The 14,561-nt window shown below is 43.3% G+C and overlaps 1 protein-coding gene across 15 annotated transcripts in view; it reads right to left on the minus strand.

Annotated features, from left to right (window-relative positions):
- The window catches only part of MAGI1 (membrane associated guanylate kinase, WW and PDZ domain containing 1), a 621,460-nt gene that overhangs the window by 43,737 nt on the left and 563,162 nt on the right, over positions 1–14,561 (minus strand). For 10 of the 15 annotated variants that reach the window (XM_056867137.1, XM_056867136.1, XM_056867143.1 and 7 more), the window contains 3 exons: positions 11,339–11,416; positions 2,711–2,802; positions 568–760 (listed from right to left, as the gene is read on the minus strand). In XM_056867137.1, the coding sequence (XP_056723115.1) occupies positions 568–760; positions 2,711–2,802; positions 11,339–11,416 (363 nt within the window). The remainder of the gene's footprint in view (positions 1–567; positions 761–2,710; positions 2,803–11,338; positions 11,417–14,561) is intronic. The other 5 variants (XM_056867145.1, XM_056867144.1, XM_056867140.1 and 2 more) reach the window with 1 other exon arrangement.

Genomic DNA, 14,561 nt, shown 5'->3' on the forward strand with positions numbered 1-14,561 from the left:
GCCAGGGAAAATCTCTGGGTGACCTTGGATAAGTCACTCTCTCTCACCCTAACTTACCTCACAGGGTTGTTGTTGTGAAGATCAAATGGAGGGGAGGAAGAATGATGTTGTAAGCTACTTTGGGTCCCCAATGGGGAGAAAAGAAGGGTATTATAAATACCACTGGGTATTATTATGCTGTCTTCACAAACAGCAGAGTAAATAGTCAATGGTAACTCCTATGATTACCCAGACACCATATAATTTCACAGTGTACTGGCCCAATAACAAAATATTTTTAAAACTCTGAATTTAAATATAACAAAGAAACTACCATGTCCATGAAAAAGTAGCAAAAGGTCCCTAAGTATTAACAGCCCAAGTCATAAATTGATAGCAGTCAATCTGTATTTATTCCAAGTCTGAACAGCCTCAGCAACAAACACTGAAGATGAAACACAAAATGTAACAACAAAACCCTGTGCTTTGCTATTTTTGCCTGGAATTGAGGCTTTTGATCTTCAGAAAGTAGTTCACTTTCATCCAGAGTAAAAATAAACACACCCACACAGTCGCGTGGCAGCCTACCTGCATACACCACTTTGCGCCTGACAGTTAAATTGACGTGGCCTTGCTTGGCGGCCTGTTGCATAAGCTGCACGACAAGTTGATGCGACTTCCCAACCACCGGAGTCCCATCCACACAGATCAATTCGTCCCCTGACCGCAGGCGGCCGTCAGCATCTGCAGCACCCAGTGGCACGATGTGACCAATGTAAATCTGTAGAAAACATGGACACGTGTGAGATAAGGAGGTGTTCACAGAGGTATTCAGCAGTCTCACAGAATCATAGAGTTGGAAGAGACCACCAGGGTCATCTAGTCCAACCCCAATGCAGGAAATTCTTCCCCCCACACCCCCAGTGACTCCTACTCCATGCCCAGAAGATGGCCAAGATGCCCTCCCTCTCATCATCTGCTTAAGGTCATAGAATCAGCATTGCTGACAGATGGCCATCTAGCCTCTTCTTAGAAACCATCCCCAGAAATTCCTTGAGGATAGAACCTCCAATTTACTCTAAAACATTTGGATTGGGTGCTATTCATTACGAACTACAAAATAAAACAATAGGTTCAATCCGAGCCCTGCATGAACAGAAGGAGTTTGATGACAGAATCTAACCTAATGAAATGGTTAAGTGCTATACCAAACACAAAGTTGACATAGTCCAGGGGTCCCCAGCGTGGTGCCTGTTAGTTCCAATAATTTTAATGGGTATCGCACTGATGATGAGAGAAGCTGTATTAACTTATTTTAAAATTTAATACTTGTGAATAGTAGTCATGATATATTGATTGTATAAACAGACAGGGAAAAAAAAGCAAGCATAGTTAAATTGTGGAACTCCCTACCCCAGGATGTGGTGATGGCTGCCAACTTGGAAGGCTTTAAGTGGGGAGTAGACATGTTCATGGAGGAGAGGGCTATCCATGGCGATTAGTTAGAATGGCTACTCATTATGATGCATACCTGTTCTCTCCAGGATCAGAGGAGCATGCCTATTATCTTGGGTGCTGTGGAACACAGGCAGGACAATGCTGCAGTCGTCTTGTTTGTGGGCTTCCTAGAGGCACCTGGTTGGTCACTGTGTGAACAGACTGCTGGGCTTGCTGGACCTTGGTCTGATCCAGCATGGCTTTTCTTATGCTCTTATGTTGTTTTTGTGTTCTTTTCTGGTGCTCACCAACTGTTTTTAGGAAGTGGGCAGGGCCAGGTAGGGCTTTTGCCCAACAAAACCTCTGATTGACTACTGGAGATTTGATTGGCTGTGCAGATTTTTTTTTTAACTGTTTCTTTGGCAGCAGCTGCCAAAAACAGCACAAAGATCTGCACTATGTTACTGAAGTTAAGCAGTGGCAATCATTTTGTGACTGGCTCCATCTACTGAGGCAGCCCTTTTGCAGCTGTGCCCACCACGCCATGTCAGAATTCCAAACATGCCCACATGTTCAAAAAGGTTGGGTACCCCTGACATAACCTCATGAAAGGAGGTGTACAGAGAGCACATAAATTGTCAGTGGTAAAGCACATGTTTAGCATGCAAAACATCCTAAACCCAATCCCTGGCACTTCAAATTAAAGAATCCCTGCTGGAAAAGGCCTCTTCTGGTCAGCAAGTGCCAGTCCAAGTACATAATACTGGGCCTGACTCAGTACGGGTCATCTTCATCTGTTCATCTAAGTCTGAAAGAAGCATTCTCCAAAGAACACACCCCGCAAGTGCAGGCTCTCTTCCGGCCAACCAATCTAATACTATTAATGGGAGAGTTTTAGTCTGATTAAATTCCATGCCATCCTTCCTCTTTTGTCGCACGCTGTGTTGTTTGAGCCGCAGAGTTCCGTTGAACGAGTCTGTGTTTATAGAGCTAGACAGCTCAGGGGACTGGTAATGAGATCAAAAGCCCTGGCTCAAGTGTGACCTAGATCAGCAGCAGCCCGGAGTTGCTAACATCTGTTTAACGTTCTGGTCAGTAGCTGCTGGAAAAACAGCTCAAGGGGCTCAGCTGGTAGCCAGGGTCATCTCTCCACGTGAACTCGGAGCAACACTCTTAGTATCGCTAAGTAACGGTTCTGAAATTTATTTATTTATTTTTTGCTAGCACAGCCATCAGGTTCCAGACAGGGAAAGAGATAACAATTAAAACTGGTTGGGAATTTCAAAATACTCACAGGTTCCCCAGGCTCATTGCCGCCGAGAATCCTGAATCCAAACCCAGTTTCCTTTCTCCATAGAAAGATATCCTGCTCTTGATAATCTGGAACTGCAATAAAACGCAAGGAGTTAACAGCTGGACAGTCCTTTTTTTTTTTAGTGTCTTGCTCTTGAAATGGCAGAACACATTTAGGATATGCTCCATGAAAGCCCGTTTTACACTGGTAATCTACCTATACTGAATTGCGGTTTATTATTCAAATGTGTAACTATTTATTTCATAGTGTTTTAAATGGCACAGCTACTGAAAAGCTTCCAGAAGACACAATCCTGCACAGCCTTTGATCTCTAGGGGTCATATTAGAGATGCAATACATGCCAGGTAACCCGCAGAAGCCATTCCATGCCCCACTTCACTATTCACCGGGCTCTTCCCTTATTTCGTCGAGATACCAGAATAAGGTCGTGTCAGAGACATAATGCCTGTGTCTGTTTTGGAAGAAGGCACAAGCAGGGCAGGCAGTTTAAGAGATTGTGCATTTGTTAGGCTCTGGCCAATAAAGCTGTACCATAAAAGGAAGGAAGGCAGGCAAGAAGAAAGGAAGGAAGGAAGGCAGAAAGAAAGAAAGAAAGGCTGGAAGGCAGGAAGGAAGGCAGGCAGGAAGAAAGGCAGGCAGGCAGGCAGGAGGGCAGGCAGGCAGGAAGACAGGCAGGAAGAAAGGCAGGCAGAAACAAAGGAAGGCAGGAAGGCAGGCAGGCAGGAAGATTGTGCATTTTTATTTGTCAAACAGAAATGTACTAGGTGCACAACATATTGTATGGCTACTTTAAAGGGAAGCATTTGCCAGACCCTCAGTGTGCCAGGGAGTCAGTCTATGCCGGTCCAGCCTTGTTGCGCCTTGACTACAAGGGGGCTGCAGGTCCCTGGGCTCACTATCTCTCTCGCTCTCTCTGCTATAGATCAAGCAATACTTGTCATCAGCAAGAAAATATGCCAGCTTTTGCTGTATCTTCTTTTACAGTTCAGTGAAGAAGTGCCACCCTGAGTGTGTGTGTGTGTGCGTGCATGAGGGGAGTGGGGGTAAAGGCCACAACACCAAGGCACGTATATGCTCCTGATATGTTTTCACAACTGTGAAAGGTCTCAGCACTTCCCGCAGAAGTGCTTACCTGTCTATGAAAAGCAACAGAGGAAGAAAAAAATCTTCAGGTTACGGCAGGGGAAAGGTGTGTGAAAAACCTAAAAATAAATACGCAGCCTACTCATTCCTCTGCCAAAGAGAGAGATGCAAATGCTAAAAGGAAAGCAGAGTTCTGAGCAAGGAAATCGTGACGACTCTTGTTAATCTTTTGGAACTCCGGCTTTGGAGTCAGTAGGAATTTGAATTATCGTCCTCCAATATCACTTGGTGCATGTGGCGTTTTATTCCTTTGCATAAGACCTTTAAATGAGGCTGGCTGCCTAGAAATATTGAAATGCCTTTCAAGATCTGGCGATTATCCTTACGGATTCACAGTAATCTGATACTAGACATGGGGTTTTCATTTTAGGTGGCAACCGACTGTGAATCAACGGTTGGCCTAGCGCTACACTATTAGAATTCCATCAGCGTTAGCATCAGCGCTTAAAACATCCTTATTAGAAATGACGAGTAAATAAAACTTTTTTTTTTTGGTTTGTCATTAAGCAAATGAGGGTCTATAAGAGAGCACAACTCCATCAGCGACACAGCACAGTTGATTTTCTTTTCATAAAAATGGGGGGAGAGGAGAACAAATCTCTGCTGAAATGACTGCTGCACTAATTAACATCTGCAGCGCATCGTTTCTTATTGCCAGCATCATTTCTGCTGACAATGCTATAAATAGCTGGAGCAACAGGGCGCAACCCAGAAGAAAACCTCTTGTGTTGAAGCCCAATATAATAGGACTGGGAGATTCTCTCTTTTAGAAGAAGAAGAAGAAGAGTTGGTTTTTATATGCAGACTTTCTCTACCACTTAAGGGAGACCCAAACCAGCTTACGATCACCTTCCCTTCCCCTCCCCACAACAGACACCCTGGGAGGTAGGTGGGGCTGAGAGAGCTCTTAACAGAGCTGTCACTTGCCCAAGCTGATGGCTTCGTGTGTAGGAGTAGGGAAACCAACCCAGTTCACCAGATTAGCCTCCACCATTGGTGTGGAGGAGTGGGGAATCAAACCCGGTTCTCCAGATCTGAGACCACTGCTGCAAACAACCGCTCTTAACCACTGCACCAAGCTGGCTCTCATCTAACACATTTTACACATCTGGGGTTGTGTCAAAAGCCCTTGCAGAGGTTCATGCCTGGGGCTGTCCACTTTCTCCACTCCCCATGCACACCTTGCCCTTATCTCGGCCACCTAAAGGAGATTATAAACCCTCCCAAAAGGGGTCTGCCCGCTTCCACTATCTGCGTTGTGCCTTCCGTACTGTTGTCACCGTATGAACTCTCAATAGTTGGAGTGCAGCGCTGAATATTTGGCTATGGTCATTTTTTAGAGTAAAAAGGGGATTGGGGAGGGGGGGAGGCTGGAATGTTCCCTGCAAGAAAGCCTTGAATTGATTTTTTTTTTTTTTGCAGCTGTGGTTTCTGCTTTGCTGGTGCTGCTGCTTTCGCACCATTTCCCTCTTTCCTGGCTTTCCCTTTGCCTAACCAACCAGAGATGATGCAACAAAAGGAATGATGCCATGGAGCCAGTCATCTGGTGCTATGACCATGCCAGAAGGCTAATTAAGGCTTGCTGATCACAAACTCTGAATGGAAAACACTTAAGGCCATTGTTTGTAGCTCCCCACCTGAGAAGCTGCTGAAGAGGTTTGTTGGTCTGTTTGCTTTTTTGAAACTAACAAAATCTTTGTTGGTAAGAAACAACCTTTAAATGTGGTGTGATGAATCACTAGCAACAGAATTAATTCACATGGTTCCCCCACCACCACCAATAGATTCAGCTAGCTTTTCAGCTGGGGGATTGGAGAGAAATGAAGCTCCCCTCTGAGCACCAAAAAAGCTACCCTGGGAATAGGGTTGCCAGGTCCCCCTTCACCACCTGCAGGAGGTTTTTGGGGCAGAGCCTGAGGAAGGTGGGGTTTGGAGAGGGGTGGAACTTAAATGCTCTAGAGTCCAGTTGCCAAACCGGCCATTTTCTCCAGGTGAACTGACCTCTATCGGCTGGAGATCAGTTGTAATAGCAGGAAATCTCCAGCTAGTACCTGGAGGTTGGCGACCCTACCTGGGAATATGGGATTGGCATGGACAAAACTCATGTGAGACAGGGGCTGTGATAAGGATGGGAATAGAGCAGGTTTGAGCAATAAACCTGGCTGGATCCAACCCCCCATTCATGATCTAGAATGATATATTTGTGAGCCTTTTAGTAGAAAAGTTCTTGTTGAAATGTCAGGGTGTATTTCGTTAACCCATGAGCTGCACAGCTTCAAACCATTCACAAGACAGAATAAATGTGGGTTGTCTACCACGCGACAGCTGCAAATTAAAAAAAATATTGTGTGGCAGAAAATGATTGCATGAGTCCTCTCTCCTGCAAGTCTACACAGTTCAGCCAAATTCAACCACATGCATTTTTTTTTTTAAAAAAGTGGAATATTTTTAATGGAATATTCAGCTTTTTTCAGTGTACGTTTTATGATTTTAATTTATTTTCATAATAGCATGCAAGATAAACTAGGCTGAGAATCCTGCCTTAGTTTCCTAGGGAGAAGAGACTTAACACCAAGAGTCAACCCAATACTAAATACTCAGATAAACCAATAAAGAAACTGGTTGTCTCCAGTCGCCGGGCAAGAAGTCCACAATTACTGTTCAATGCACAAAGGCCCTAATCTTCAAATGCAATTAACAAAGATGTTTCAGATTATATTAGTCATGATTTTTTAAAATGCAAAATGAATTGCTCCTATTAAATAATATCAGAGGAACAACTTAGGTTCAGTTAATATTGTTAACGGTAGAACTTTGATTTTGTTATATTTCAGCATAAACGTATTCATGTATAATTAAGAACCAGTTCTTCAACAGATGTCAATAACTTCTATTCTTCTAAAAAAAATTTTTTTTTTATTTTCCTGATCAGAAATTATTTCCTTTACGTCCCACAAAGAGAGCCAACATGGATTTTGAAAGCAACAGAAACATGTGTTCAGGTGTGCACATTTACAATAAAATGAAACTGATACGTTAATTGCTCTGAAGAGGAATTTTTGTTAACTAAATCAGGTGAGTGATTTCTTCGCAGCAAGATGTTGGTGTTTTACGAACCCTGACTGTCAGCTTGTGATGAAGCCATTTCACAGCTCTGTTACCTGAATCGTGTCAAAGGCAGCATTTATCCCTTAACTTTAACCGATCCAGGGAAACCTCAGATAAAGGCACCCAAAAGGCATAAGGAGGTACTCTAGATCACATGTTATCAGATTTTGCTATAATGAGTTCCTCCTAGATCAAGGGGGAAATGGTTGAAGCCTCCAAATGGGTCGGAATAGTACTCACTGGTTTCCAGGGTCTGTGACAAGGGATGTGTTAAAACTCTACATAGAATCAAAACACACTAGCTATCTGTTGTTTTAAGTGTATTGTTATTACATTGATTTTCATTTTGTAATTTTTTTTGTAGATTTTATGACGTGAGTCAACTTGGGGATGCCTTGCAACCAGAAGTAACTACACAAATAATAAATTGGTCCCACATAAGAAATTTGGGACCTCCGACCAATCTTCCCAGGTGACTCCTTCCCCTAGCAGTGTTTCAGATCCTGGGATAGTTTATTTCTGGGCCTGTGGGAGCCATGCGGAGCACGAGGAACTGGACACTCCAGTGGGGAGAGAAGAGGAGGCAAAACTGCTCCCTTTTGCCTGTTGCATGAGTAGAGTTTCTTCAGATATTTCCTTCGGTCTTTCCAAGAATGGGGTCACAACGAATCCACTCCAATGCTGAGATAAGCCTAGGGTTGCCAGGTCCCTCTTCGCCACTTGCAGGAAGTTTTTGGGGTGGAGTCTGAGGAGGGTGAGGTTTGGGGAGGGGAGGGACTTCAATGCCATAGAGTCCAATGGCCAAAGCGGCCATTTTCTCCAGGTGAACTGATCTCTATTGGCTGGAGAACAGTTGTAATAGCAGGAGATCTCCAGCTACTACCTGGAGGTTGGCAACCCTAGATAAGCCTTAAGGAAGCATCATTCAGATTCATTCTGCCTCCACGGCCAGTATACTTAAGGGACACAGAGAAGCAGAGCTTAGCACATGTGCAATGCTGTGTTCAAAGTGACATCTTGACAAGTAGTTGGTTCAAATCACAGGAATTGCATGTACTAACTATTCTCTATATGGCAACTGCACACTCTCAGCTGGGGGGTGCTGTAGAGGTCTATAATTCCATAGTAACGCATCCCAGGAAAACTCAGGGATCTTTTCAGCAGGACACCGGTCACACTGATGACGGGAATCTGGTAGCTCTGTCTAGTGGAATGGAATGAAGCCACATGCAAAATGTGCCTTGGTTCCTGATATTTGCAGCTGCCCCATCTAATGAAACTGAAGGAGTTTATTGGGCTATCCATGGCAACTAGTCAAAATGAACATGATGCATACCTATTCCCTCTATTATCGGGGGAGGATGCCTATTATATTAGGTGCTGTGGAACACAGGCAGGATGGTGCTGCTGCAGTTGTCTTGTTTGTGGGCTTCCTAGCGGCGCCTGGTTGGCCACTGTGTGAATAGACTGCTGGACCTTGGTCTGATCCAGCATGGCTTTTATTATGTTCTTATATCCAAATTCTCTAGGTTCAATGGATTGCAGATTATTTCATCTCAAGCAGGTGCTATTCTGCTTGCACTGAGTTCACTATTCAGTCTGCATCAAAAGGGGCTGGCTGGGATTTTTAGGCTGATTTCCCCTTTTAAATTACTCACCTTTGAAGTCCATTTAAGCAGGGAGTACAAAATGAACGCACAGATGGAAAGAGCAGGAATAAAAGAAAAGCTAGCCTGCACACTTCAATCTGTAACGTTTTACGGTTCTGAGAGTACATTTTTTGCATGTACTTTCATTTTAACTGATCAGTATTTCAGAAGCTAAGATTTTTTCCCTCATACTTACAGGTTATTAGCGCATTGAGCCATAACTCAACAATCTTCTAAATACAATTACTGAATAATAAGGTGATTACCGTGATGGAAGTCTGTAAGTGGGAATCTGTTCAGCCGCCTGAAGGACACTGGCTTACAATGGTTGCAACTACTTTACAGAAGTACAATTTAGACCATATGAAACGCAGCTGGATGAAAGCCTGTTTGAACATTGCCACCCACTCCAGTGGGAAACAGATCCGATCCTAAGCTAAATGCTGTTTAGTCACTGACTTCAACTCACTGTGGTACAAGAAGCCACAGGTAGATAGCAAGATATGTCTCATGTAGGAGGTCAGGCCAAGTCATTTAAGCATACAGTTTACGCAGCTTGTCTGATAAAAGCATAATAGAGTTTGCTGGGAACTCCAGTATGGAATTTTTTTTCCCCCTCAGCATCTTCTAGCATAAACCTATTTGTCCACTCTACAGTATTTCCTTCAGCTGCCAAAGTTTTTCATGATGTTTCGTTTTAATTTTTTTAAGCAAATATTATATTTATTGAAACATGTCTGCTCTATTCAGCTGTGCGTTAGGCTGAGAAGATACACCCTATCATAGGGATATACCCTATTACCGTCACACTTGTTGTAAGACTCTGCTCAAAAAGATTTTTTATATTTCTGGTTGTAAACAATACTCCTTGTGGGGTTCTAACTCAGGAGGGATTTATTCTTATTATGGGAAATAGGCAGCAGCCATTTGCAAAGACTTCATTCATAAAGGTGTACTTTGCTGTAAGGAAGGTGATGTTTCACCAGGTACTCTGTGTTTCTGTAGGTTGTTTAGGGTACGGAATGCTTAGTCACTTATTAAGTTTACATTAATGATCCAGTTCATCCATTTATGTATATTCCTTCGAATCCTTTTTTTATGGATTTGCCTTATGTGATGTAACCTTTCCACTGTTTTGAATTTGACTTGCTGCAGCCTATGATTAGAATGTGTGATGATAAATTTGATTTGAAACAGTCTGCTCAACCAAAAACAAAAACAAATAAACAGTATGCAGAACCCCAAGCTATATTGTAGCTAGGACTTTAGACCCATGCAGTAGAAGAGAACATGAAGAGGAAAGGTCTAATTCCGCCGCTTTCTCATTAAAGTTGACAACACTTAACACTGCATGTTGAACAAAAAAATCTATTAAGAGGAAAAGAGGTCGGTGAGACACAAACACCGTACATGCGCAACACACATCACAACACAAACAAAAATGAAACAAAATTCTTTTTAGCACCTTTTGCACTGATTGATATTATCAAGAGGCATTAACCAATGACCTGATTGCTCTCCAAACTAGATTCTGTTATCTTCCTGTCTGGCAGAGATTGTTTTACAAGCTTAGGGGCTGGGGCAATGGCATGTCAAGTGGGTGATCCTGGATCCACAAGGCTATCAAAAGTCCAGCCATTGGCTTGCAATCTGGATGTTGCTGCACATGACTGGGTCTGGCAACGTGTGACTGTGTGTGTGTGTGTGTGTGTGTGTGTAAAGTGCCGTCAAGTCACAGCTGACTTATGGCGACCCTGTAGGATTGTCAAGGCAAGAGACATTTTCACAAGTGGTTTGCCATTGCCTGCCTCTGTGTGGGCTGAGAGAGTCCTGAGAGAACTGTGACTGGCCCAAGGTCCCCCAGCAGGCTTCATGTGGAGGAGTGGGGAATCGAACCCGGTTCTCCAGAGAAGAGTCCACCGTTCTTAACCACTACACCTCGCTGGTTCTCTTATGCATGACTGTGAGATTTCCCCAAGTGTGAGTGTGTGTGTGTGTGTGTGTGTGGAGAACTAGCAGACAACGTGTGGCAGAACTGCCCCATGAACCAGAAGGCTTTTGTGAAAGGTGTTTCAAAAATAAACCAGTTTATGTATTATTCCCAATCTGACTTTTTCCCCAGTAGGGTGTATTGTAATCTGTTAGTTCCATCAAATTGTAAATCAGTGTTTGAAGTTTAATTAGTAAAACTAGGTGCTGCTAAAGAATACATCAAAAATACTTAATTCAAATCTAGCCTAAATACAATCAAAACATGTTTTGATTATGGATCTTAATGGGGCTGGCATTGTATATTTCTGAGAGCTAAACCTCTTTCTCCTGTCGTCAATTTCTCCATGACATAGGGAATTATTCTAATACCCATGCCTTTGGGGTAATCCACAGCAGCTCACTCTTTTTAAGGCCTTCACTGCAAAAGTAATAAAAAGAGTTTTGGATCAGTAATGAGGAAAATGATACCAGATGACTATGGGTAATTGATCAGCGTCATTTCTTACAAAACACAACCAGAGCTTTCTTTTTCTGCTAGAATGGTGTCTGCTCCAGTGCTGGACTGTATACAGTTAAGAAAAGGAGGTCAAGTCTTCACCACCCTTCATGCTTTATGTTTCCACCCCACCCGTGCCATGGGAGTTGTCCCCAAATCACAAACACTACACATGATGGACAACAAAGACACACAGAAAAGTTCTCCGCTCATCCTTACATTCTCCAAAATTCGTGGAACTGATTTCTCTCTCTCTTTCACCCTTGCTCAGTCCAGTCGCAGGCGAAGGTGACATAGCTGTGGATATTAATTTTAACATTTTTGCAAAGCTTTAATGGACGTTGTTTTCTTGTTCGTTAATTTCAGTTAAGGCTGTAGATGCAAAGGATTAGGGCAAAGACCTACCTGCTTTGTCAGCTCTGTGCCTACTAGCGATATTTAGGATTAGACTACTTTATCAGAATGTAATATGCATCATTGAAAATATGTTAAAAGCAGGTATCATGGAGGGGAGGAAATCACCATGTGATATTTGCTGCCATCACAAAAGAGCTCCCAGGGTTTTTGCAAACACACAATTCTTATCTGGCAGATTAAAGAGCAAAATCTATACACACAAGAAAATTATACTGAAAACATTTGAATAAGACGCTGAGCGATAACATAACTTTTAAAATGTAAGGTGACCGGTAGCAGCATTAGGCTAGGAAAAAATCTTGTCCGTGTGCCCTTTTGAACATCTGCTTCAATAATGATGGTTGTCAGAGCCCAGGGTCTCACATTCACTTTTTCCTATATGCTAATACCTGTGCGTATAAAATAGTGCAAAGCAAAAATGTTTTGATATCAGTGTACATTTTCCCCCTTGATAAAAAAGAAGAAGAGCTGGTTTTTATACCCTGATTTTTTCTACCTTTAAGGGGTCTCGAACCAGCTTACAATCACCTTCCCTTCCCAACCCCCCCAACAGACACCTTGTGAGGCAGGTGGGACTGAGAGAGTTCGGAGAGAACTGTGACTAACCCAAGGTCACCTAGTAGACTTCATGTGGGGAAACCAACCCAGTTCCCAGATTAGAGTCTGCCGCTCATGTGGAGGAGTGGGGAATCAAACCTGGTTCTCCAGATTAGAGTCCACTGCTCTTAGCCACTATACTACACTGGCTCCAATAATCATATTGGGTAATGGTTGTGGGCATGGGTGTCAGATTAAAATATATGCTTTATCTCCCACCCCCCACACACACTATGAATCTTAGAGAGCTCTTAGAAAGCAAGTCTATTTAGAAGTAAGTCCCATATTATTCAGTGGGATTTACTTCCAGGAAAGTGTCCACAGAATTGCAGCCCTTGTGTACTAAAAAAAAAAAAAAGCATTGTGAGATAGTCCCTAAATACCAACAGAACAATACTGTCTTGCTTGGCAATCGCTAAGAAAAAACTGGCAAAGTTTTTATTGTTGAAGTTCTGTTAACCCCATCACAGAGAATCATAAATCTATGGAGGATCAAAGAAAAGAGCTTGCCATTCTGCTCTTCCAGGAGTATTTCCGTATATAAAACACATTTAACCTTTGGTGTACCTTAAGGACACCTTTTGCTGACTCAAGGCTCCAAGATGATGACAAACCAAAAAGACAAATGCAGCCATTTGGCCTCTTAGATCTGGCAGCAGTGAAAAATGCACAAACTTTTTATGGCCTAGGGTAAACAGGAGAGCAATACAGTCAACATTTGTCTGCCTTTGTCTACCTTTAACAAAACCAACTCTGCATGATGAATATAAATCTGCAGCTCTGCAGGCAGAAGAAAATTCAGTGTGGCACTTGAGCAGCACCTCAGGACGAACCTAGGGAGAGGTCTCTTGTTAATAACCATATTTCTGGATCTATTTGCCTAGGCTGATACCACATTTGAATATAACTTGCTAAGGCTAAAATAGGCACACTGCGTCCCTAAATCTTCTTTCCCAAATATAATAAGAAAATCAATATGTAATCATTCAGCTGGACATACATTGTCTCTGGCTTGGCCAAACCAGCAGAAGGTTCACAGGTGTCCTCTGAACCTTTCCTTTCCCGTGTGGTTTTCAGTCTAAATGCCAAGACAATTCCAGAGGAGGGAAGAAGAAGAGTTGGTATTTATACCCTGATTTTCTCTACCTTTAAGGAGTCTCAATGCAGCTTATAATCATCTTCCCTTCCCTTCCCCACAACAGGCACCTTGTGAGATAGATGGGGCTGAGGGAGTTATGAGAGAATGGTGACTAGCCCAAGGTCCCCTAGAAGGCTGCATGTGGAGGAGTGGGAATGAAACCCACTTCTCCAGATTAGAGTTTACCACTCTTAACCACTTACACCACGCTGGCTCTCGTGGGCCACTGTATTGTCTGCTGCAGCAAAAGCAAAGGGCGGGTGGGGATGGGTCTTGCGGCACTTTCAAGACTGAAATCACCATGACTCATACAGATTTTGGCTTGTATCCTACGGCAACAGCGAGTAGAGTGGAGTTCACCCAGTGGGCGTTGCCTACTTCCCCCTCTCACTGCGCCTCTCAGTTCCGTTCCCGAGTGTGATGGGGCCCTCATCAAAACCATAGAGGGCGAAGTAGAAAAATCAGTGGAAATCCCTGCTACCCCAACACCACCAGAAAGGAAGGGCACTTCCAGTGTTGGAAGTGGACTGTAATATTCAGGCATCCTTGCCCTGTCCCCTATTCATTAAGGTCTTTATGATTTTGGTCAGAACCACAATGAAGCCTGGCCTTCCTTTGTTTTTGTACTTCTTGTGGTATACAGAAGAACGGCCTGAGTTACCTGCGACTGGACTAGACTCTCAGTAACTGACTAAACTTCTGGCTGATCCTTTACAATGCCAAGAACAAAGAATATACTCTTGTAATCCTCTGTCAAATTATACCTGAGCTACCTGGAACTTTCAACCCAGACAAATAGAGACAGGACTACCTAAAGCCTTTAAAAAGTTTCTTTGCAAGGCTTATAGAATAGAATAGAATCATAGAGTTGGAAAGGACCACCAGGGTCATCCAGTCCATACCCCTGCACAATGCAGGAAACTCACAACTACCTCCCCCACACACCCCCAGTGCCCAGAAGATGGCCAAGACGCCCCCCCCCCATGAACTGCCCAAGCTCACAGAACCAGCATTGCTGACAGATGGCCAGTGTTTACTTGTAAGCTACAAGCATGGCTGGTAACAAGATCCTGGTTTAAAGTCTAGCCGTTTTCCTTGTGAATTATGCTTGTCCCAATAATGCTCCCTGAGTCTCTAAGGGTTTGCTCTATGCAAGTTTAAAGGGCAGTAAAACCACCTGAAACCCAAATTAATAATTTTCAGGATAAACAGCAATGCTCTAACTACTAGACCGGGTGGCCAATTTCCCAGCCTGGATCTGAATCAGTACAAGAGGCTTGCTCTACTAGA

Source organism: Euleptes europaea, chromosome 1 (assembly GCF_029931775.1).
Source record: "Euleptes europaea isolate rEulEur1 chromosome 1, rEulEur1.hap1, whole genome shotgun sequence".
In the NCBI taxonomy this organism is placed as follows: Eukaryota; Metazoa; Chordata; class Lepidosauria; order Squamata; family Sphaerodactylidae; genus Euleptes; species Euleptes europaea.